We start from the raw sequence: 22,125 nt of genomic DNA, 5'->3' as shown, positions 1-22,125 counted from the left end.
TAAATCCTTATCTCATTTCCAGAGGAAATGATTGTGCATGTCAGATGGCCCCTTGCATCCTCCCCACCCATACGTAACCCTTGAATAAACTCCATCAAATGTGACGAAAGAGTGGATCCCTTAATCTTACTAAGTGCTTTCTGAAAAGAAAGCCAGAAAGTGGAAGCGGAGTTACGGTTTTCATCGAGGGAGACAGTGGTGTGAACGTAGTTATACCGTTGCACAATCACGAAAGGAGAGTCATGGGAGAAATCCCCTTGTTAACCTGCACCCTAGTAGGTGGAGGGATGCTGTCCCTAGGTGTGAGTACCTGCAAGAAACCAGACCTTGTAAATTCCTCTCCTCAATTACATTTTTCATTTTTTTTTGTACACACGATGGCATCTCAGGAGTGTCATCAAAACACTCTTAGTCACTGCTCTCTGCCCCACACCCAGTAAATAATCAAGTTGCATGGGAAAGAACATCAGTGGGTCCTTTAATCATCCAACCCAAGAGGCAGTGAGGGAGACGGACTTGTTGTAACTTGTGATCAGAGCGGCACTGCCAAAACTCTGGGCACTCTGGGTTTTAGGGCTGACTCTGGCATGGCAAACTAGTTGGCTGCAGCTACCAAAGGGGCTGAGCCTCAGTGTGCAGTAGCGTTATTGTCAGGGGGCCGAGCTGCACACACACTTCTCACTTCAGCCTTTTTTTCCTCTGAATGATTTTCATGCCCACAACCAAAATAAACATTTCCTGTTCTCATATATACTTACAGACACTATTTTATGGTCTAAGACACGCTTAGCTGTGCCCACATACTGGGTAAACCATGCTAGCATCGCCTGTAGAAGCGTCCCCATGCTCCTCATCCAGTACAGGAACACCTTTTCTCTCAGGATTCAGGTGTACTATGCACCTAAAAACAGAAAAAAAAAAAAAAAAAAAAAAAAAAAAGAAAAAAAAAAAAAAAGGCAGATTCTCAGACAGGTGAGGATGACTGAAGGAGTTGTCTGCAGCGCTTGGATCTGGTGGTTGATCCCCACAGGTTGGGTAGGAACACGGTGCCGAGGAGGTGACTCGCATGCCTGCTGCCGGCCCTCTGCCTGCCCCTGCCGGCTGGCTTTCTTCTTCAGGCTTTTTCTTTTCTCTTTGCCCTTAAATGAAAGCTGCTAATTTGCTTTGTGTGCGTTTGTGAGTGCACAGCTGTTAGGAGCCTGCTGATCCTTATGATTGCAGTCAAAAGGAAAATACCCCATTCCCTCAGCCTCGGCCTCAGCTGGCTGAGCGCACTGCCAGCAGCATATCTCCAAGTGTGAGAAGCCAGCAAACCTAGCTATTTATTAAAGGTATAACCTTCGGAGCTTTGTTTTTAGAAGTGAATGGTGTGGAGCTAGATTTTCCTTAAAACAAGAGGGAAAAATCCAGGTTCTGGAGGAAGGAGCTGAGACTGAGGAGACAAGCCAGGGAAAGCTTCAGAGACCTGCTCTTCTGTCTGATCTAGGCCAGTTCAAACTGGACAGATATAGAGTATGAGAGCTGGAGGCTGGTGAGCTGTCTATGTCAGTTAGATAGGTAAAGGCAGCAAATGGATGGGTAAAACAAGTGCCCAGGCCATCGTCTGCCTTCACTTGATGTAGAAAGTGCCTTAGGAAGATGCTTCAGGTCTTTGCTCCCTGTGGTTTTGTCCAACGCAGTGTCTGATGCTTTGGTTGGGTTGTGGTTCTTTTTGGTTCAAAGGCAAAACTCTCTGGTGGGAAATCCAATTTAGCATTCCAATGAACAATAACAACTTCTCTGCAGTATTTTCACACAGTTCTGAGCAATTGTATTTTAGTTAAAATTCAGCTGGGAGAGGTATATTCTGTACTTAAGGCATTGTTTTATTAAATGCTGTAGATTCATAACAAATTTGCAGGGACTCTTGTTTCACTCAAAAATCCTTTGAGGCCCCCTTTCTCCTTGCTGTGTGTAGCAGTATGATGGAGCTCAGATCCTGTGATCTGTCCAGTGGAAGGTAACATGTGAAGGCGTCTGGCAAATACTTAGCTTCCCTCAAAGAGAAAGGCTGTAGGGATATCATTTCAGATTGGGAAATGCAACAGGCTTGCCTGCCTTTCATTATGTTCCTCTGTTGCACGGAAGGGGCTTTCTGTGCTTTGAGGATTTTCCCTGTCACAGTGCTGGAAAGCTGTTTGTCAGTAAAAATAACACGCATTTTAAGTAGTGTTGGCATTTTAGGAGATGCCATTTTCGTTCATCTTTTATATTGTCTAAGATTTTAGTAACAGACTCAGGTTAATTTTGTGATTCCTATTTCAGTAAAGCAGAATTCTCATCTTCATTGAAATTAATATGCTTGTCTATGCAGGGTGAGATGTATCTCACCACCACAATTCAGCCTTCAACAACTTTTAAATTTTTAATTTACCTATACAAATTAAATCGTGCCACGTCCACTGCAAGCACGGGAATGAAAAATTTGCATTGATGCATCTCCTTTCTTTGTATGGCCGCTTCACACCGTGGGAGTAGTAAAACCCCACCGGGTAAGAATTGTCACTGGCAGGATCAGAGCCACCAAACAGCTTCTGGTTGTCTGTTATGCTCAGAAATCACGGCACATGGTGCCATAGTCACCAACAGGCACCAAAGCTGTGCACACCTTGTGGTTCTGTGATAATAATGTTACAGTGTGATCCCAAATGAGTATTGTTTACATGCTAACGCAGAGTGATTTTGTGTTTTTTCTTTTCTATTCTTACTCTTTGCTCCAGCCCTGCTGCCACAGCAGTGATATCTTTGGCATTTGGACGCTACATTTTGGAACCCTTCTTTATGCAGTGTGAAATCCCAGAACTTGCGATTAAACTTATTACAGCTGTTGGCATCAGTAAGTATCCGATTTTAGTTGTCAGAAAGAGTAACGTTGATATAAATTAAGAAGAAAAAAGAAGTTAATCAGACACCAAACAGGTAGTTGTTTGCTGTGAATTGTTGCAGAATGAGTGTGCATCCAGTGCCAAGGGCATCGGCGTGATTTTTTTTGCCTGTGTGTGTGTTTCTGAAGGTATGCAATAGTAAAAAAGGAAGAAGAGACTTTATTAATGGCAGAAAAAATCTATTGCTAAGCCCGATTCTGTTGCCACTTGAATTAATGGCAGAACTCTTATTGCTTTTGTGGAAGCAATTTCAGTCCCTGGGAGATGACGAGTCGGTGCCAGAGATACGGAAGAATGATTACTTGATTTTAAGTGCATCGCTCTACCCCTGTTTTAGCAGGCAAGCACTTGCCAAGTATGATGCCATGAAGAAATGTAGCACTTCTAAGTGGAGCACAGGCAACATGAGATCATCATCCTTAGTCCCTCACTGTCCTGTGCAGTGATAAAACTTACCGAGGCACTCGCTGCTTGGGAAGCAGGAACCCAAATGGCTTTAGGAGCAGGAGGTGCGGTTGGCTCGAAATGCTCATTTATTACGAGTAGCTTCTTCTCCTCTTTCCAACTGTACAGTTAGTGTAAAGGGACTGTTCGGGGACACCGAGAAGCAAAACGTGCTGATGGCAGGAAGGAGGCTTGCCCTGGGCCGGAGCTTCTTGGTGTGCCTGGACAGTGTGTGAAGCTGTGTGAAATGGAAGGCACAGTCCTGATGCGAATGAGACTTAGAGCCATGCAGCAGTAGAGGTTTTGTTTCCAGTTTTGTGCAGTGATCATGGATGATGCTCCTCACTTTCTCTCTCTCACACACACTCAGCTGTGCTGGGAGGAGCGTGCAGAGCAGATCGGAGTAATTAGTAACAGATTGTTCCTTTCAGTTCGGCCAGTGCACATATCAGAAACAAAAGGGCTGGAAAAAGGAATTAAGACATGCAAAATGATCAAAGGCATGCAGGGGACCACTTTAATTTTGCACAATAATAGGTTCAGATGACTTTTTCTTTCTTTGGGGTAGAGAGTTCAATTGACATGGAAATTTTCGGTCTCCAGGTTACTGGGGCTTTTTGTAGGAGCTCTCTTGATAAGCGCTCTCTTCTGCCAGGAGTGTTAAAAAATCAGTGTGTGACCGCGTTTCTTTCTGACTTAATTATGCACAAACTATAGGTTTCATAGGAATAATTGAATTAAAGGCTTGAATTTCGAGGTCAATGACTTTTTATGGCTACATCTGTCTAAAATATTTCAGTGAAAGATAAGGATGAAACAGATGTTCTGTAACTTCAAGGTCACTGAGACAGAAGGAATGTTAAGTGAGGACTCCATTAAAAGTGTTTTGTTAAGTGCATTGCGATTCAAGCACAATAAGTGAACAATTCGAAATAGATTTTTATTGCTTTTAATTTAATTGAAAATCTGTGTGATAAGCCGGGGCTACGCAAAGTAATTAAACAAAGAAGTAGCATTGCAGGGGAGGGGGGTTGGGGGGGAGGGGGGGTGATACGCTGGAATAATTACACCCTGAAGGGAGATGGGAGTTCACAGCAGCCTGTTCCTATGGTGACCGAGGGTCTGTGCAGAGCAGGTAGGATGTGCTGCTGTCTCACTGAAGCGAGAGATTCTGGTAGAAAGTTTGTAATTGTGAATGGGACGGTGCTGAGAAGAGCAGGGACCTGTCAGACCGAGGCTTCATTTTAATTCTTCGCACTGTGCTTTGTAGTGGATTTTCATTTGTGGCGGCTTTTGATCTGATGCTACACTCTGAGCTAAGCTATCTGAGAACATACAGCTGTTATTCTTGCACTGTGAGAATTAGCTGGTGTGGTGACTGTGATGAATGTTCTGTGTTGTGCTGGTAGGCAGAGTGATAGGTGAGATTAAGATGTTGAGCTGCACAGACACATTGGAGCCCTGAAGATCTTATAATCCAATTTAACGGTGGCAAAGGTAGTGTTTACTTCCACCGAAGATTTTGTTAAGTTAATGAAAATATGAGCTTATGAGCTTTTTGTCATCTTATCCACTCTCGGTCCCTTCTACCGCCTATGTCTGGAGAGTGCTCGCTATATACCCATTGCGTGGGGAGAAAGGTAGTAAGAAGCATCACCAACCTTTGTCCTTGAAAGAAACTTTACTCTGTAGTGTTATCCTGTATTTTCTGATCATACTACAAAGGGAAGGGAAGAGATTTTGAAAAATCTCCAGGCAGTCTCCTGCCCCAAACACAATCAGTGCATCTCTAAACAGCTCCCAGCTGATATTTGTCTACAATGGTCTTCACAGCTCCAGGCGTGAGTTCCTACACTTTACCCAGCACTGTAGCCCTGTTTCTCCTGTCCTTTTTCACAAGGAAGTTTTTCTTCTTCTTCTTCTTTCTTTTTAATCTGAACATTCCCTTCTGCAATTTTAGCCTATTATTCCTTGTGTTATATAGAGTGAATATGGAGGGCAGTTCTTCCTTTTCTCTTTATGGTCAGCAAGGCAGGTTTGTGAAGGGAGATAAGGGGGGGGAGCGGTGAAATACTGCATACCAACATTGTGCATGGCCATGAATGATATTCATGAGAATTCCTTTTGAACTGCAATGCAAAGGTTGCCTGAGATGGATGCAGGCATTAAGATGGCAGTGGCAGACACTGCTGTCCCTCACCTAGCTGCAGAAAAGCACTGCTTGTAGAGTGGCCGTAGCTCACTCCTCTCCCCACCGTTCCACCTCAGTGTCTCTGTGATGCAAAAGGAACAAGGGTGCTGCAGAGGAGATGGAGATCATATGAAAACTAAAATGGAACCATGGGAGATGGTGACCTTTAAAAATACTTCTATCTTTATTCATTATTTATAGGAGCAAAGGTGTGCTGGGCACAAAATTCCCCCTAAGACCACACCTGTCCTGAGCTGTAGATGCAAATTTTCTGTTCCAGGTTAGGGTGCTTTTGTCATAGGTACTTTTTTGTTCCTTACTTTCTTTTTTAAACAAAAAGTCTTCTCCATATTTATTGCTTTCCCCAATGAAGAAAACATTTGCAAAGCATGGAGATAGGCAGTGCAAAGGAAAAACAAAATTCTACATTCAAATGTTGCTTTATTTGTGTCTTTTAACTCTTTTCATAATGTTAAGCTTATTTGTGATAGTAAGCAAGAGGTTATGCTGTGTTAATATATTGAACTGTATTGTTGATGTGTAACCTGAATGGCCACGCAGCCTTGGCTGAGCCAGTTCTAATCTTTTCATTTGGTCTAAATACGAGAAGTCAAATAAACAGGATTCAACTATAAAAAAAAACTGTGAAACTGAAAGCAGGTTACCAACTCTCATAGAGTTCTTCAACTCAGTCAAGCGCATTTAGTGTAAAATATGTAATTTTTCCTCTCTTTTTGTGTTCGGAGGTCTGCCAAAAAGACCGAATTACCCAAGTTGTGCCTGCTAGACAGAAGCCATATCATGCTTGGAAATCAAGGTCAGCTCTACAGATCTGTCAGGGCTTGCTGGCAGATACTCTGGGAAGTTTTGTTGGCATCAATTGGATGTACATGGGAGCCAATAGCTGCTTTTTCTACCTTCACGGCGGATGCTGTGGACACTGCTCTCTCCCACTGACAGTGTTCAGACAAGTGGTTTAAATTAAGACATCACTTGGCTGTAGAAATAGCAAAAGCTGCTCCGATGGGTGCTTTTGTGCCTCCTGTGACTTCATTTTAATTGATGCATTAAAAGCCACAACCTAAGGATACTTTTTGCTTTGTGTAAACGCCTTGACCCTAACAGCCTGACAAGTCAGGAGAAGGCAGCTCCCTCGCCTTCCCGCTGAGGCAATGGTACATGTATTCCTGAAAAGTAGGCTGGGATGCTTGCTGCTGCTTCTCCCATCTGGTGTTGTTATCCATTTATAGCTGTGGCTACGTGAAGGGTAAGGATCATGAAAAGCAACCTGATTAGTGTTTCCAATTGTTCACAAACCCTATTTATTCTCTCTCCATAGTCCCCTACATTAGGATTCATCTCACTTTTAGTTAGGTATTTAGTTATAGCCAGTTGCCTCTGCTCCCTGTAAAATTAGTGCAGAAAGGGAGGGGGGGGATATCCTTCCTGAAGGCAACTGTTCTCTTTGCTAGGCATCTGAAAGATGGGTGATTAATCATCCTGTGGAGGTAAATGTCTTTTCATGGAGGATGTGGGCAGACCAGCCACCTGAATTTTAGCTAGCCAATTTAGAGGTGATTCCTGCTTTTACTGTCCTTTTGTCTGGGGACTTGCTGTGTCCTTCTGATCTTTGCTGTGATCCTGTATCAAAGTCTCTGCAATCTTGAAATCTCTCTGCAAGGTCCTATTCGTAGAAGTGTGCTGTTGATAATGGCTACAGACCCAAGATAAAAATTTCCATCTTAATTTGTGCAGTTCCCCAATGCTGCAAGGGACTTGCTCTTCTGGAGGACCATCCAAACTAATGGCACTGTGCACCGGACTAGCTACAAGCATAGCCTTCCTTTACCTTCCCAATCAAATGAAGATCCTTGCTGTGTCCATTCTGCTTTCTCCATTTCATTAAGAAACCTCAGCTGAAGCACATTGCTGGTTTGAATTCACGGGCAGGGATGGGAAAAGTTTAGCAGCCTGCTCACATGGAGGTTGTCTTCACAGATAACATTGGTTCTTTTCTTTCAAGCCCGTGTGGCTCTGAGGCAGGTTTGTGGCTTGTGATTTGTGTGTGGCTGACGAGCAAGCAAGGTGATTAGTGGATCGAAAGTAGTGTTCATTCTAGTTTGCCGTCTGATGGCATTCTCATATGTGTATCTGGAGGGTGAAAGCGAAGCATTAACGATGCTCGAGGAGGGTGAGGATGCTCACATAACCTGTTCTGCCACAGGTAAAGTAGTAGACTGGTTGCTGCAGGGGTCTTGAACTCTGAGCATGCTAGATGTCAAGTCACAGATCTTTTCCTGGGAGTGGAACTCTTTGGTGATATTTTCTCATAGCCTGGTCCCTTCCTGGGCTTGTCCTGTGGAATAGAAAAAGGCAATATAGTGAAGTTTGCAAGAAATCTGAAGACTCAGTGCTTGTTTATGGCACGGGATCTCTTCATAGCTTAATCACCGTTGGTTAAATAATTATGTTAATATTCTATGCTTGAATGACAGCTGCTAGCCTTTTCTACCCCATTTTCCTGGTGATCAAGCCTTAAGAAAGAGAGGGAGTAAGCACTGCTATTCAGCAGTGACTTAAGGGAAGCTTTCAACATCTCAGTGAGTGAAGTTACATCAGGGTAATACTGGGAAAGTAGAGTAATGAGTTGGGCCCCATTTCCTGCCAAATATATACACACAAGGATTTAATAAAGCAAAAAAAAAGTGTTTGGGTCTGGAGTGATACTTTCTGTAAGTCCAGATGATATTTCTGTGGCTCAGAAAATGACATCTGAGTCCTGAAATATGATAAAATACAGAACTGGAAAAATATCGTAACCTTTAAGATTGGGGTTTGTTGTTTTTTTTTGGTGCACATTTAAAACTAAGTGATAGTGTGAGTTTGTGTTGGCTTTGGTCAACAACATTGGTTGCTTTTGGTAAATTGTTCACTTGAGTGTGGGGCCTGCACTTTCACAAACACAAATTCCAGAAAATGCTGTTTACATATGTTTTTTTTTCTGGAATGCTTGTAGTTTTCTCACTTTTCCATGAAAAGTGATTTTCTGATTTAAACAGAGAATTGTTTATAAAACGTTTTGGCCTTGCCACTGGCCAGAATCGATACAGAAGGCGTGGGACAGCCCAGCTGTTTCTGCAGCCAGAGCCCCGTGCTGTGCCAGGTTTGTGATGCCAGCTCCCACAAACCTGCAGGGTCTGGTGGGAGACAGTGCCTCACAATTGTATGCATCCTGTGGTGCACTGTGTGGCTGATGAAGCAGATAGAGAAGCGCTCTTGGGAGGGCTGGAGGGAAGGAAGAGCTGTGATGAAGGACTAATTCATTAGTTCCACACAATGGAAGGAGCGAGATGATCAATGAACAGGCTTGTCGTGCCACACTCACCTTTCCCTGCGGCAGAAGGGAAAAAGGAATTTTTATCTAGTGAAATGACTCACGTTTTCCATTCAGTTAGTAAATATTTTTTTTAGGTGAACTACTTTATTGATTCTGTTTTGCCAGGGTAATTGTTTATGTAAACTGGAACGAGTGGCGCTTGAGCTGTAGGACCTCCCATCACTGAGCTCCAGCAGGGGCCCAGTGGGATGTGTATCGGGCAGGCAGGGCAGGGAAGCTCCTCTCCCCTGGGCTCCTTGGCTTGGCAAGGTGCGAACCTGGGTTTGGTTTCCTCACCAGTTCCCAGCATGGACAGGAATGCTGCTTGCACTCTGGCTCTCCTGTGTTGCCACAGAATGGCTGCACAGGAGGGGAAATAGCAAGAGAAAGGAGGAGGTGTAAACAAGGCAATGAGTGACAAATTCACGCGGGGCCTAAATGGGGGTGAGAAAGTTTAATGTCATTATTAATTGTTACTGTTTTTCTGAAAATGCAAATCTCTAATCAAACTGGCACCGGTACAGAAATCTGGAGTGACAGGGCTTGTGCAATTATTTTTTTACATCTGAGACAGCTTCTGTCAGCCCGTCACCTACCAACAGCTAACAGTCCTGGGTAAACGAACCTTTAATTTGGTGCAGAAGGAGCCAAGTGGAGAACGGAGAAGTGGAAGGGTCTAAGAAGGGCTCAGCTCAAGCGTTTAGTACGGAGACTGTAAGGGAAACATGAGAGGGGTGGGAGGGCAGCAGATAGAGAAGGCTATCAGGCTGTTATTTCTTTCAGCGCTGCAGAGTCTAGTATCTGTGCAGCCTCAGAGAGTTTTGTGGTGACTTCAGTGGAATGAATATTTCTTTCTGACTTTTCTGTTTCCTCTTGCAGCGCTAGTGATGGTCCTGAATAGCACAAGTGTCAGCTGGAGTGCCCGCATTCAGATTTTCCTTACCTTTTGCAAGCTTGTAGCAATTCTGATAATTATAGTCCCCGGAGTTATCCAGCTAATTAAAGGTATGAAATGAAAAGTAAATGCTTTTAAAGTGCTTTTATCTTTACCCTCCCCAGTCTCCCCCACCTGCCTCCACCAAATAATGCTTATAGCAGCAGAATCTCTTAATTAGTCTCTGCTTGTTCAACTGGAGCTCTGTACTGTCATGTAATTGATTAGAGGTGGAACTACACTGGGATGAACTGGTATTTCCTTCTGCATGCCAATGAGACTATTCAGATAGAGTTGGTTTTCAAGCCACTGACAGGATTGCCCTTCTCTGTAAATTGCATTGTGTGTGAACTTTGGGAACTGTGCTGGTGCCTGCTTGTCTTCAGCACAGGGGTGTGGTGGTGGCAGGGGCTCAGCATTGGGGATGTATGAAAGAAACGTTATTGTGGAGGCTGTTCTAATTGTGGGTGCTAATCTTTAACAGATCAGTAGGAATGGTTGTGATGATTCATTATCAGTGAGAAATGAGTGATGTAGAGGTGCTGTCTTGGAAGACAAGATAGCTGGCTGCTGTTTTCACAGGCTTCTTGCCTGCAGCTCTCCAGGATACTCAGCTGCATGCATGTTTTATTTCTTCCAACTGAAAAACAAAAGCATGCAGCTATATCATAGACTAGAATCACAGAATCATTAAGGTTGGAAAAGACCTTTAAGAACATCTAGTCCAACCGTCAACCTAACACATCCATGCCCACTAACCATGTCCCTCGGTGCCACATCTCCACGTTTCTTGACAGTGACTCCACCGTCTCTGTGGGCAGCCTATTCCAGTGCCTGACCACTCCTTCTCGGAAGTTTTTCCTAATGCCCAACCTAAAGACAATGGTCTGAGCCTATCCAAGAATAAGAAAGCAAAGCAAGCCAGATCATTGCTGCCTAAGCAAGGAGTGTGAAAATATCCTGCTTGGTATGGTATGCAGCCTTTTCCTGCTGACATTTGGGTAAGGCTGTGCTGGCAGCAAAGCTCTGCTGGTCCCACAGAGCCACCAGAGTGGAAGCTCTTCCGTTAGAGCCCTGGTGGCTGGGAGTGAGATGGGGACAAGCCATAACTCTCATTACAATAAAGCTAGATAATAATTACACAAAGCACAAAGAGCCATTCAGCACAGTGAGTCAGAAAGGAGGACACATCTAATGAATTGGTGGCAGATTTTATCTAGCAAAAATGATGGCAGTGGTTGGCCCAGCTCCTGGGGCCACTCTCGTGCCCCACAAGGCTCCCTTCCACCTGAAGCAGCCGCACAGCACTGGGCCTGGCCATGAGCTCAGTGCATGGCAGGGACAGGCGGCTCGCTGCCCTTAGCTATAGTCTCTGAAATAAAGGTGACCCTATGCAGTGTTCTGCTAATTCACTATTTCTGCTTGCATGTTTTTCACTTGCTTCCTGGCCATGCCTTCCCTTACCTCCTTTCGTGCGCAAATGTTTTCTCTGTGTTTCTATCTGCCCCATTTCCTCTAGGCCTTTGGAACAGGCCAGACCCAGGTTTGGACGGGCTTTGTCCCTCTTATGCAGCTCAGAGACTTTTCCCAATTCCTTTATCTAAAAGGCCTCCACTCCAGTGGAAGCTCTACCTGAGGGCTCAGTAAAGATGAGTGAAGAGGAGAGGAGAGGGTTTGACCATTGCTCATTTAAATCTCAGTGAATTCTCCTTCTTCCTACTGCTTTTTTTTTTTTTTTTTTCTTTGCAGAGGATCATTGCTTCTCAAGAAATCTGGGGGCTTGTGGGCTGGTCTTTTGAACCATAGAGGACCTTGCAGATGGGTAATGAAATAGCACAACCCACTGACTATGTCAAAGGCACACAGATAAAGCTCATAATGTGGTCTTGGAACTCCCAGTTGTTTCTGTTACAATTTTTGGAGGACTGTATCCTTAATCAGGCTTTGTTCCTGCATGGGTCCTCCCCATTGCATTGTTCAGCTGCAGATACCCATCCAAGAGGAAAGATGAATGCCTGGTGTTCTTTAGTGGCAGTGCATTTACATCAGCAGGAAGACTACTGGCTTTGTCAGCACCTTCCTCTGTTACCAAAGGATTGGGGAGATCTTTACTGAACTTTCAGTCTCATGGTATATATAGTGTTTTTGGATAGACTTTGGCTCTTATGCACTCTTTTTGGTACTGACCTTAGGCACTCCGCTATTCCTCACCTTTTCTGCTATCTGCCTTGCACTTTTTTCAAAATGTCTACACATTTGCATTTAGAGAAGCATAATTCTTGCTATAACATAAGCTACAGTGCTGCCTAATATGCAGAAGAGAAACTTACTAGATACTAAGAACTTCAGTCACAGGAAGGCTTAAGATACTGGGTTTGTTTACTTTACAAATGTTTCTTTTTACTTTACAAATGTTTCTTATAAGTGAAATGCTATTAGTGCTCCATCTGAACAAAATGTTAACAAACCAGGGAAATGTTTATAGCAAAAACCCCAGAGCTCATAGCGCTCTTCAATGTTGATATAAGTCACCGCTGGAAACAATAGTGTGGTGAGTGTCATCAAACTCAGAATGCTTTACAAAAACTAACAGGTCAAATTCTGCTGTGACATGGCTAAGGACACCACAAGAACCTTTCACAATTGCTGGCAGAATTTGGCTGCGAGGGTTGGGTCAGAAATTAAGGTCAAGGGCAGAACTTGAAGTCAGTGAACTACTGGATGATTAAATGTTCCATGGTGTGATATATTTATTTGTTTTAAAGTAGGAGGTGACCAAAGAGCTTGTTTTTCATTTTTATTTTTAATTTATTTTTTATTTTTTGATGTTGCAGGAGAAACACAGCACTTTAAAAATGCCTTTTCAGGGAATGATGCCAGTATTATGGGATTACCACTTGCTTTCTATTCAGGAATGTACGCCTATTCGGGCTGGTAAGTTGTTGAAAGCTATAAGCATTTGTCCTGAAAGCAAACACTAATATGAACTAACTGAGGCATTTATTTATACAACAGATTGAGTCGCACATTCTGCATCTTTTGCCAAACTACACTGTGTAGTAAGGATAGCTCTTGCTGCTATCCCATATGCTCGGTAGCTTCTCTGCAAGCAGCTCCGAGAAGGAAAGATTATTCTTGTTCGATATGCAATATGTAAGCACTCACTGAACACTAAAAAAATCAGGCGTATTTCCGTTCTCAAGGCTAGAATTAAAAGCAACAAGAAATGAACATTCTTAAATTCTTACTAAGTATTTTAATAGAAGGCTAAAAGGGATAATAATGCTTTAGATTTTGTTGAAGAAGACAATGATTACATGAAAAAGATCTCTCTGAACTGATACGAAGTTGTGGATCTCCATCCCACTTGTGAGGAACCTCAGCCTTTGCTTTGTAAAAGCAGCGTTTTAGAATCAGAAGCAAACTGTTAAGGCCAGTGCAGACTACAAAACAAGATGAAAACACTGATTCTTGTGGCTTCTGCTCTGACGGAATTGGACCTCACTTAATAAGAAGTGCAACGGGTTTCCACAAAAGTTAAGTGTTATTCACTGCGAGCAAAGTAATGAGAATCTGCCTTCAAGTATCTGGCTCAGAACTTTCTTTTAAGTTCTCCCCACCAAAGTACACAGCGGCTGGTTTGAAAGAAGCTTCTACACTTCAAATCTACCTTATGATTTATTTGTGCTTAGCAAGGGCTCCACTCTGCACAGTGCTGATGTGCTTTGCAGCAGTGGCATGAAAAAAGAAAGACTACAATATACAACAAAAAGACTGCAGAGCGTGGGCTTATTTTTGAGATAGCTTTGTCTGGAGGTCTTCCCTTTCCCTTCCATAGCCTCACAGGCAGTAAAGTTCTTTCCCTTGTACAAAAGCTGGGGAACGAACGATAAGGGATTTATTTATTTCATTCAGAGGGACAATGGGACCAGCATCTGAGTTCTCTGTTGCCTGTAACTCCCCCATTGCAGGAGCAGTATAAACATGCACACTAAAGCACTGAACAGCGCTTTTGTATTAAAATGGGGGGGGTAACCTGAGCGAGTCCACAGCCTTTATCTGTGATAGATATGTAAGAAAAGAGCCTGGCATTTTGAAGGCTCAAAGAAATTGAACTCATTACAGTGACAGTCTCTTCCTTCTTCCTTCTCTGATACAGCCACCTCTGTCTCATACATCCATACACATGAAGGTTCCTCACTTTTAAAATACTGCCCTTGGTCTACACATTTCTATGGTGGCAACTTTAAAAGGTCTTTAATATTATTCATTGCCAAAGCAGAACTGGTTTACTGTGAAATCTTACATCAAGAAGATTGCTATTCTGCTGTTGTTTCTTTCCCATTTCTTTTCGTTTTTCCACATGATGTTCCAAACTTCCTAAAATAAAAATCATCTCTGTTTTTCTCTTACACTTTCTGACTTTTATTTCATGGTCCTGATTTGCCACTTATAGAAGAAATTAGCAGGAAAAGATCTCGTTTGGCTAGTGCTTCTCCTAAGCTGCCTATTTGTCTTTGTCACCAGCTCAAATTGATTGCCTCAGAGCACAGAAGAGCAGACCATTAAGTGGAGTGTCAATACCCTTGCACTATCAGTTTCATGGGGCTAAATCAATCCAATAAGCTGAATGTGAAGGAGTGCTGCAAGTGCTGGTGATGTGTCCCAGGATGGAGGCAGAAATTTATGCGTAGTCTGTGACACTATTATCTTTTAATGATACAGCTTTAAAGTACAAAACAAAGGTGGTATTGCTTATGTATGTGGGCTCATCCTGCCAAGAGCAAGTGTAGACTACTGGGTATAAAATGCTGGCAGAAAAAAGACAAGTAGAGAAAAGAATGCAAGGAAACATGCCTTTGCATTAATAAAATGACTAATGCAGGACGACCAAATTACTTCTAGCTGGTAGCAGCACTCAGACTAGAAAAAATTTCCTAGGGGTCCTGTTAGCCAGAGGCCATCTTTCTTTGGAACTATCCGGTGCTGTACACACTAGCAAGTCTAGTAACAAACATGGCGAAAGACCTGAGGGTGCATATCTTTGGGTGTGTCTGTGTAGTGTTAGGGTGAGTATAGTTGGCCTAGTATGTCAGGGGAAAAGTTGTGATTTCATCCCACAATGACACGACGTAGCCCTTGTCTTTTTTTCTGCTTTGCTGTCATTTCTGAGAATTCCCTTCCCAAGCGTGAGGAGCCTGCTGGAATTAACAGTACTGCTGAACTAAATGCATCTTCTTGATTCTCTATGAAATAAATACAGAATTAAAATCTACCAAGGCCTCATTATGTATTTATGATTCTTTCCTAGGTTTTACCTCAATTTTGTTACCGAAGAAGTGGAAAACCCTGAAAAGTATGTACCTATTTTATGTTTTTTTTAACTTTTGAAGGGTATTTGTAAACTACAAAATGCTGTAAAAGTAGTGATCTTCAGAAATTCTGCATGCTGGTCAAATTGCTTACTTTCCAGCAGATCTGATATCTGTTTGAATTGCAGCTACTTGAAGATTTGCTATTTTTGGCCTGTCGTGACCTTATTATGTGTTCTGCTTTCATGTGCATGGAGAGCAGAAAACGAAGCAGCTCTCCAGGGCTCCGATCTGCCCCTCAGCATACAAGTAACTATCAGTGGCTCCTTTCAGTGAAAGTTACTGGTATCCTGTCAGGGAAATTTTGCCCGAGAAACTTCTCTGCTGCAATATTTGGCAGTTTTGCTATGTTTAAATATTAATCCAATACTTAGTTCTTCTTGCTTTAGATGTCTCTATGTTGCAGGAGCTTGAATGCGTGCAGAACAGCATCCAATCCAATTAAGCCTAACATGGAGTATTGGTGGGAGTCTATTTCAAACCAGAGATGAGATCTCTCACAGCACCTGTCTGCAAAATGTGAAAAGAAAAGCTCTCCTGTTATGGACAGCTTGACTTGGCAGGTCTGCTTTGATAGATACATCTTGGTGGAAGTGGCCAATAGTAAAAAAACATGAACCTTTTCTGCAATTAAAGAAAACATCTTGCCGAATCCAATTGGGTTATTTGAGGGAAAAAATAACTATTTACTTGTTTAAAAATGATCAGATAGATGTCATTTCCTTAGGTTTTTTTTTTTAAATGAGACACATGGTTGTGTACCAAATAACTGTTTAAAAAGATCTCCAGCATTGTATGATCATATAAAGCTGTACGTCTGAGATGTGTAAAGAAAAAAACAACACACAGACATCAGTGGGGAGTGTGCTGAAGGGCTTTAGGTGGTTTCTTCAGAGTCTCAGCTGAGCCTGGTACACTTCAGTGCTTTTTCTGAGAGACCTAAAAATAATTATATAAAAAAAAGACATGTTAAACATGAGGGTGGCAGAAAGGCTGACAGATATCTATTGTCTCACTGTCTTTGAGGGGTCCTGGGTGTTAACAGGCTCTTTAGTGCCATGAGGATGTGTATACCAAGGCATTTATGACTGGGAGCTGAAGCCAGACAAATGCAGGTAGAAATAGCATTACTATTTAACAAGGTTGACTAATCATTAGAACAAATACCTATGTAAACATTGGATGCCTCATCGTTAGTCTTCCATTCAGACAGAGCACCTTTTTAGAAGCTTTGCTTTAGTGAAACCCAAGTCATTTGGCTCCATGTCAAGTAGCTGGCTGACACTTCCCATCCTGCGACATGCAGGGAATCGGGTTAGAGGATCTCATAGCAGATCTGGGCTTAACTACCAGGAATCTGTGCACTTTATAAAGTTAAGGGAGGCAGACCTGTGGACTTTCATGCTTTTAAAAAAATCACTTTTACAGCGGAATGATTAAAAAAGAAATGTGAAACTAAATGAAATGAGTTAAGTGATTCTGGTCCAAGTCTGCTTCAGGAAATTCTGGGAGATGGCTTGGGAGGCAGACTTGGTGATAGGATCAAAAGCATTTGCTAGATGCAATATAAGTTGGGAACTATCATACGGTTACCATCAGTACTGTACAACGTTTTTAAACATACACATGCCTACAGTCTTTTGGGACATTTCATACAGGTATGTGTCTCTGCCATCCTGCCAGCTGTACGACGATTGACTGAAGTGATTGGTGATTTTTGTTAGAGCTAGTTTGGTTTGTGCTGTGTTTTGTTTCGCGTCATCTGTGTTAGAGGAGTGCATATTTTTGATCATGTTGCCCTCTGCTGCTTAGGACAGAAAGGCATTGCTGTCCCACCCCCCTTGTCAAAGCAGGGCTGGCCTTGCCCAGCTGGTTTGATTTCTTCCCAGGCAGCTCTGGAAAACCAGCTCCCTTTTTCCTGTGCAGTGCTGTCACAAAGCTGTTAGGGCTTCTCTGCATTACTCTGCTTGTTGGGTTGCACTTGGAGACAAAGATAAAGGAAAGAGCACAGTACTTGCAGCAGGGTGCCTGGGATCACAACCTCCGGGCACCAGGACAAACAAACAACGGAGAAGGCTGGGATTGTACACCCTGCTTAGTAATTGGCGGGTGGGGACAGGGCAAGTGGCTCCTTGCCTGCTGTGCTGGGAAAGTCCTCTGCACCCCCTGGAAATGGGGTTGCAGGACTCCGTTCACTCAAAAAGGCGAAATGAAACAGTGGGGATATTTTTCAGCCATTTGCCACCTGTGAATGGCAAAAACCCCCAAGCAAGCCAAAACCAGTTGCATGCAGGCGTCATGCGAACCACTGATCACATTCAGAGTCACGGGCATTTTTATAATTTATTTTGAGCTAAGATACTGTCTTTCCCCTCGCTCTTGTAGTGTTCCTTATTTTAAAGATCACATGTAGTGCTGTGGTGATACTCCAGGTGTTTTTGAAATGGAAGAAGAAGTGCAGCCTTGAGCCGCTTGGGGCTTGTAACAGCTCCAGGTGTGCAATTTGTAATATTTGTCAGTGTTAGGGATGCAAATTGCTTACAGCGACAGAGGTGAACGCGAGGATTCCTTCCGCACTGTGCATGCCAAGGTAAATGTTTGTCAGAGAATCAGTCACAGTTGCCTGTTTCCAGGTGTGCGGCAGCTTTAGAGTAACAGGGCGGTCAGCCTGAGCCGTCCCCTCCTGCAGCAAACATGCAGGGAAATGTGCTGAGAGGGCTCTGGGGGCAGCAGCGCCCTTACATGAGTGGGAATGCAGAAATGCTTCTTTCTGCTGGGTAAGTCGTGGGCTGCCTCTGCGTTCTTGTGTTGTGGAGAGAGAGAGAGAAGGACCAGAGCCCTCGATTATATCATGAAATGCACAGGAAGATGCAAACATCTGCTGGGTCATCTTTTAGATGGTGCAGTTTTCCAGATAGGGATTTCTTTGTTTGATGTGATGCGTGGTGCACAGGGAAGCTTGTTGGAGTGTAGCAAATGCCTCTGGAAGGGCAGTGGGGTAGGAGTGATGCAGGGATAGAGGGTGCTTTTAGCCTCACCCAGCTGTCCTTGTGCTCCGGCAAAGAGGTTGTTTATATGGGCAGAAAGGGCTCCTGGGAGTCTACATGGGTGCAGCACTCTGCCTAGGCACAGTAAATTGCTGAGTTAGGTGTATAAATAGGATAAAATATTATGGGCCTGAGGCACTGAGATACCGCGGTGATATGAAATCCTGGACAGAGAGAGTGGAAATGAGCCAAGTGGAAAGGAAGCGCCCTTTAAGTTACAGAAGGGAAAATGGGAAAGGAAACAACTTGAAAGTGAATGCTGTTGCTGTCTTTCCAGACTTTTGAAGCAGCAATGATTCTCACTTTGGAAATGGTACAGCCTCTTCTTTTGTACACTAAAAAGGACATTAATATAGCGTGAGCTATCATAAGATGTAAAAGCAGCTGTTTCTGTCTCGTGCTAAACCCCCTTTTGATGTCTCATTTTTAAGCCTGAACTTACTTCTTTTATTCCCTCCTGTTAAAGAGCTTCCCTCGATCAGTGCCAGAGGGCCCTGAAGCAACACCAAGTCGGTGTTTGTTCCACTGGGAGCTGTGGTTGCAGTGCTCAGCTTCTTTAATGTGCAGTATTTTTACAAGGAGCCTGAAATAACTTTATTAACACGAGTAAGTGGAACAACACTGAGATGTAATAACGCATTCCTTTTTTACTTTTACTTTTTAAAATCATGCTTTGCATGTGTGTGCTGGCTCAGTCGTGATTGCTGTTTGAAATGGAATCTCTGACTAATCCCCGAGGCAGAGCTTCCCTACAATAACCTCATGCAGCCACATCACGCGCGGCTTTGATCTTTTCGATTTTCTTACATTATAAGGATCAGCCCTACTCAGACTGAGGTCATATTGTATTGTCTAAATAATAAGTGAGCGAAGGAACAGCCAGGTCTCTGAAAGAGTATTTGTCACCTGAAAATTGACAGGAGCTGTGTTGCCTGGAGCAGTAAATTTAGAGGACTGGAAATCAAGCGTGTTGAACTTTCAGACTCATTCCTTATACATAGTCTTTGAGCTCATCTGTATTCTTGAGCCTCTGTTCTGCACTTCCAAGAAACAGACCGAGTTATTCCAATCAAGACCCCAGAAGCAGCAGGTGCCCGGCCAGCACTTCCTTCCTCCCTTTGCAGGTGGAGCAGGCTCTGAAGCCGGCGCTCGACTCTGTCAGGAAATTTGACAAGCTGCAGAGGAGGAAATGGTACAGCAGTGTTTTACATTACAGCGCTGCCTTCAGAGCCTCGTCAAAGTTGGGGCCAGCTCATGTCAGGTGCTGGCCAAAGAGAGCCCTGCTTTAAAAAATTCATGAGCCACGTCCTCAGTGTGAGCAGATGATGAGCCTGAAGGCTTCATGTTATAAAGATTAGGCTCTTGGCGGAAGAGCAAAAATATTACTTCAGTTTAAGAGAAAGGAAACTAAGACTTGAACTCATTAACGACTTGAGGGAAGTCTGTGATCAGGTGGGCAACTGCAGGTATTGGTTCACAATCCTTCTGCTACCCCAATACCTACATTTTCTTTGGCAATGTAATTTTCTGTTAGTGCTGTTGGACTTAGGAAATATTTTTGCTTTAGTGATCTTCAATTTCAGTTGCATAAAGTGATGAACAGGAGACTTTTTAAAGGATGTGGAGCCTGGAAATATTTTACAGCAGATACAGTTAAGTAAATCTGCTATCTGGCCTCATCTCTTTTTTTCTTTTTTTTTTTTTTCTTTTTTTTTTTTTTTCTCCCTGTTGGACTATTTCATTTGCAAAAATTCTATTTCTGTTTGTAAAATAACTTTGGTCCAGCCCAAGCAATCTATCATTGTTTAAAAAGTTACACAGTGCAAAGAACATATTATTGAGATGTATAGTGTTTATAAGCCTGGTCTCAGATTGATAAATCATGTCTTGTGCTGTTGAAAAGCCAAGAAATGAATTGCTTTGCTATGACCTTGGGGTCTGAGATTAGTCAGTTTGTCTATTAGATTTTTCCAGTGTTCTTCTCACTTCATTTATTCCTTCTTTTCTAAGGAAGCAGAAACAGTAGATGTATAGCAAGTCACCAAGGCTTGATGTCATTAGACATTTTGTAAAATCAGGGTTTCAAAATGTTTGCTGTAATCTGTTTTTATATTGGATTTAAATAATGTGAGTGTCGTGTCTAATTAATCTAAAGCGTACCCCCATTTGTATTAATTAAAGTTGAAAGTCACACTTGGCATCTAGGAGGACTGAGCGAGGCTTTTTCAGGGTGTCTGAGCACCAATAGGGATGCAGATGGGTGGGAGGAGAATTGTGGCTGAGACACCGAAACCCCCCCAGTTCCCTTGTTTGTAGCTGTCTGATTTTGGCACTTCACATTAGGATAAACCTCCCCTTCCAAAATCAATATCAGGAACTTGAATTGTGCTGCTGCTCGCCACCAGTCTAGACCACCAGTAGTAGTTACTCCATGTGTGCGGTGCGCTCAGCAATCACGATGGAAAATAGTTTCAATGTTCATTGAGAGGACAAAAGCCACTGCTACCTCTGTGCTTCTCTGTTCATTTTGATAATTTATAATTCAATGTCAAGCTCTATTCCCAAGCAGAATATCGATGATTATAATCTTAGGAACCAGAAAATGAGTGAAGTTAGAGGCTGACCTCCCTCCAGCTATCCTGTCTGTAATTTGTAACCCACCCCAGCACCGCTTTTTATTTGGGAAAGAAAGACAATGTAGTTAAAAGCACCGAACGGGGACTCAGGAGATCTGGTCAGGCACAGACTTGCTTAGAAAATGAAGACTGGGCTACTTCATTTTTTCTTCTCCCATTTCCCTGCTTTCTCTCCTCCCTCCTGTTTGTATCTGCCTTATGGTGTGAGAGGGACTGTGTCCGGGCTGCAATTTGGGAGTATGTATGTTGTTCCAATGTTGGAGAACCCAGAAACTTTCTTTGGATTTAAAACTGTATCTCCTGCCTGATCCAAAGGCTTTAGCAGGTGGATTAAGCCCTGTGTGTGGCTTCTTTAGGGCACAGTCCTGTAGGGCTCATGTGGTATCAGCAGAACAAGGGAGCGCGTGTAGGTACGTACACAGACCTGGCAGCAATTAGCACCCGAGGGTTTTCCCCATGAGGCTACAATCTTTTTTTTTTCAAATGAACTTTGGACAAGCTTTCTCACAAAGTAGCTGGGTATAAGTCCAAATCCTTTTAAGTCTAAAGCTGGATTCAGATATCCTGCCTTTACGTAAGCGGAGCAGCTTCTCTACCTGGAGATTGAAACCTTTCTTGTGTTATTCTGTTCCATTTCCTCGTAAAAGATGCATTTGACTGCAAGTTGTTTTGTTCATGTCGGGCCACAGTGCCAAATATTCGGTGCAGAAATTATAGGATTACATCTAGAGATAATCGGGAGAGACAAATGCTAATCTTTCAGCTATTTTGCAAAGCCCATTTGCTCATGTGAATTCATCAGATTACCTTAAAGCGAAACTCAGATCAGTACATTACTTGTGTATTGAGTTATTTTTCTCTTTGAATATTTACTCATATTTATTCATCGTAGAGTGAGAATGTTCTATTTAAAACTCTCCAGGTAGTTCTGAGTTGTCATTAAAGAAATCTTACTCTTTCTCATTTCCCTTACACCCGACAGCATAGCAAACTGCCTAAATTCCATCAGTTCTCTGCTAAGCATCTCAGAAGACAAGTTGTCCAAACACCAGTGAATCTAACCTCCCTTTCCAGAGTTTAACTGTGCCCTTTGTCAGGGGTAAAATGATAGATTCACAGCCTTCAGATCTATAAGGACCTTTAATGGGGGAAGTGAATCTCCTGAATGCAGAAAACAGTTTACCAGACCAAGTATCCTACT

The 22,125-nt window shown here is 43.0% G+C and overlaps 1 protein-coding gene across 3 annotated transcripts in view; it reads left to right on the top strand.

Annotated features, from left to right (window-relative positions):
• Positions 1-22,125, top strand: part of SLC7A11 (solute carrier family 7 member 11) — a 57,200-nt gene that overhangs the window by 4,212 nt on the left and 30,863 nt on the right. For all 3 annotated transcript variants that reach the window (XR_001463685.4, XM_426289.7, XM_025150077.3), the window contains exons 3-6: positions 2,760-2,875; positions 9,815-9,940; positions 12,704-12,803; positions 15,181-15,225. Coding sequence is in view for 2 of the 3 variants with exons in the window: in XM_426289.7 (XP_426289.3) it covers positions 2,760-2,875; positions 9,815-9,940; positions 12,704-12,803; positions 15,181-15,225 (387 nt within the window). In the remaining variant the exon portion in view is untranslated. The remainder of the gene's footprint in view (positions 1-2,759; positions 2,876-9,814; positions 9,941-12,703; positions 12,804-15,180; positions 15,226-22,125) is intronic.

Source organism: Gallus gallus, chromosome 4 (assembly GCF_016699485.2).
Source record: "Gallus gallus isolate bGalGal1 chromosome 4, bGalGal1.mat.broiler.GRCg7b, whole genome shotgun sequence".
In the NCBI taxonomy this organism is placed as follows: Eukaryota; Metazoa; Chordata; class Aves; order Galliformes; family Phasianidae; genus Gallus; species Gallus gallus.
Note: the sequence above shows the minus strand (reverse complement) of the source record. Positions and strands in the feature narration are given on the sequence as shown.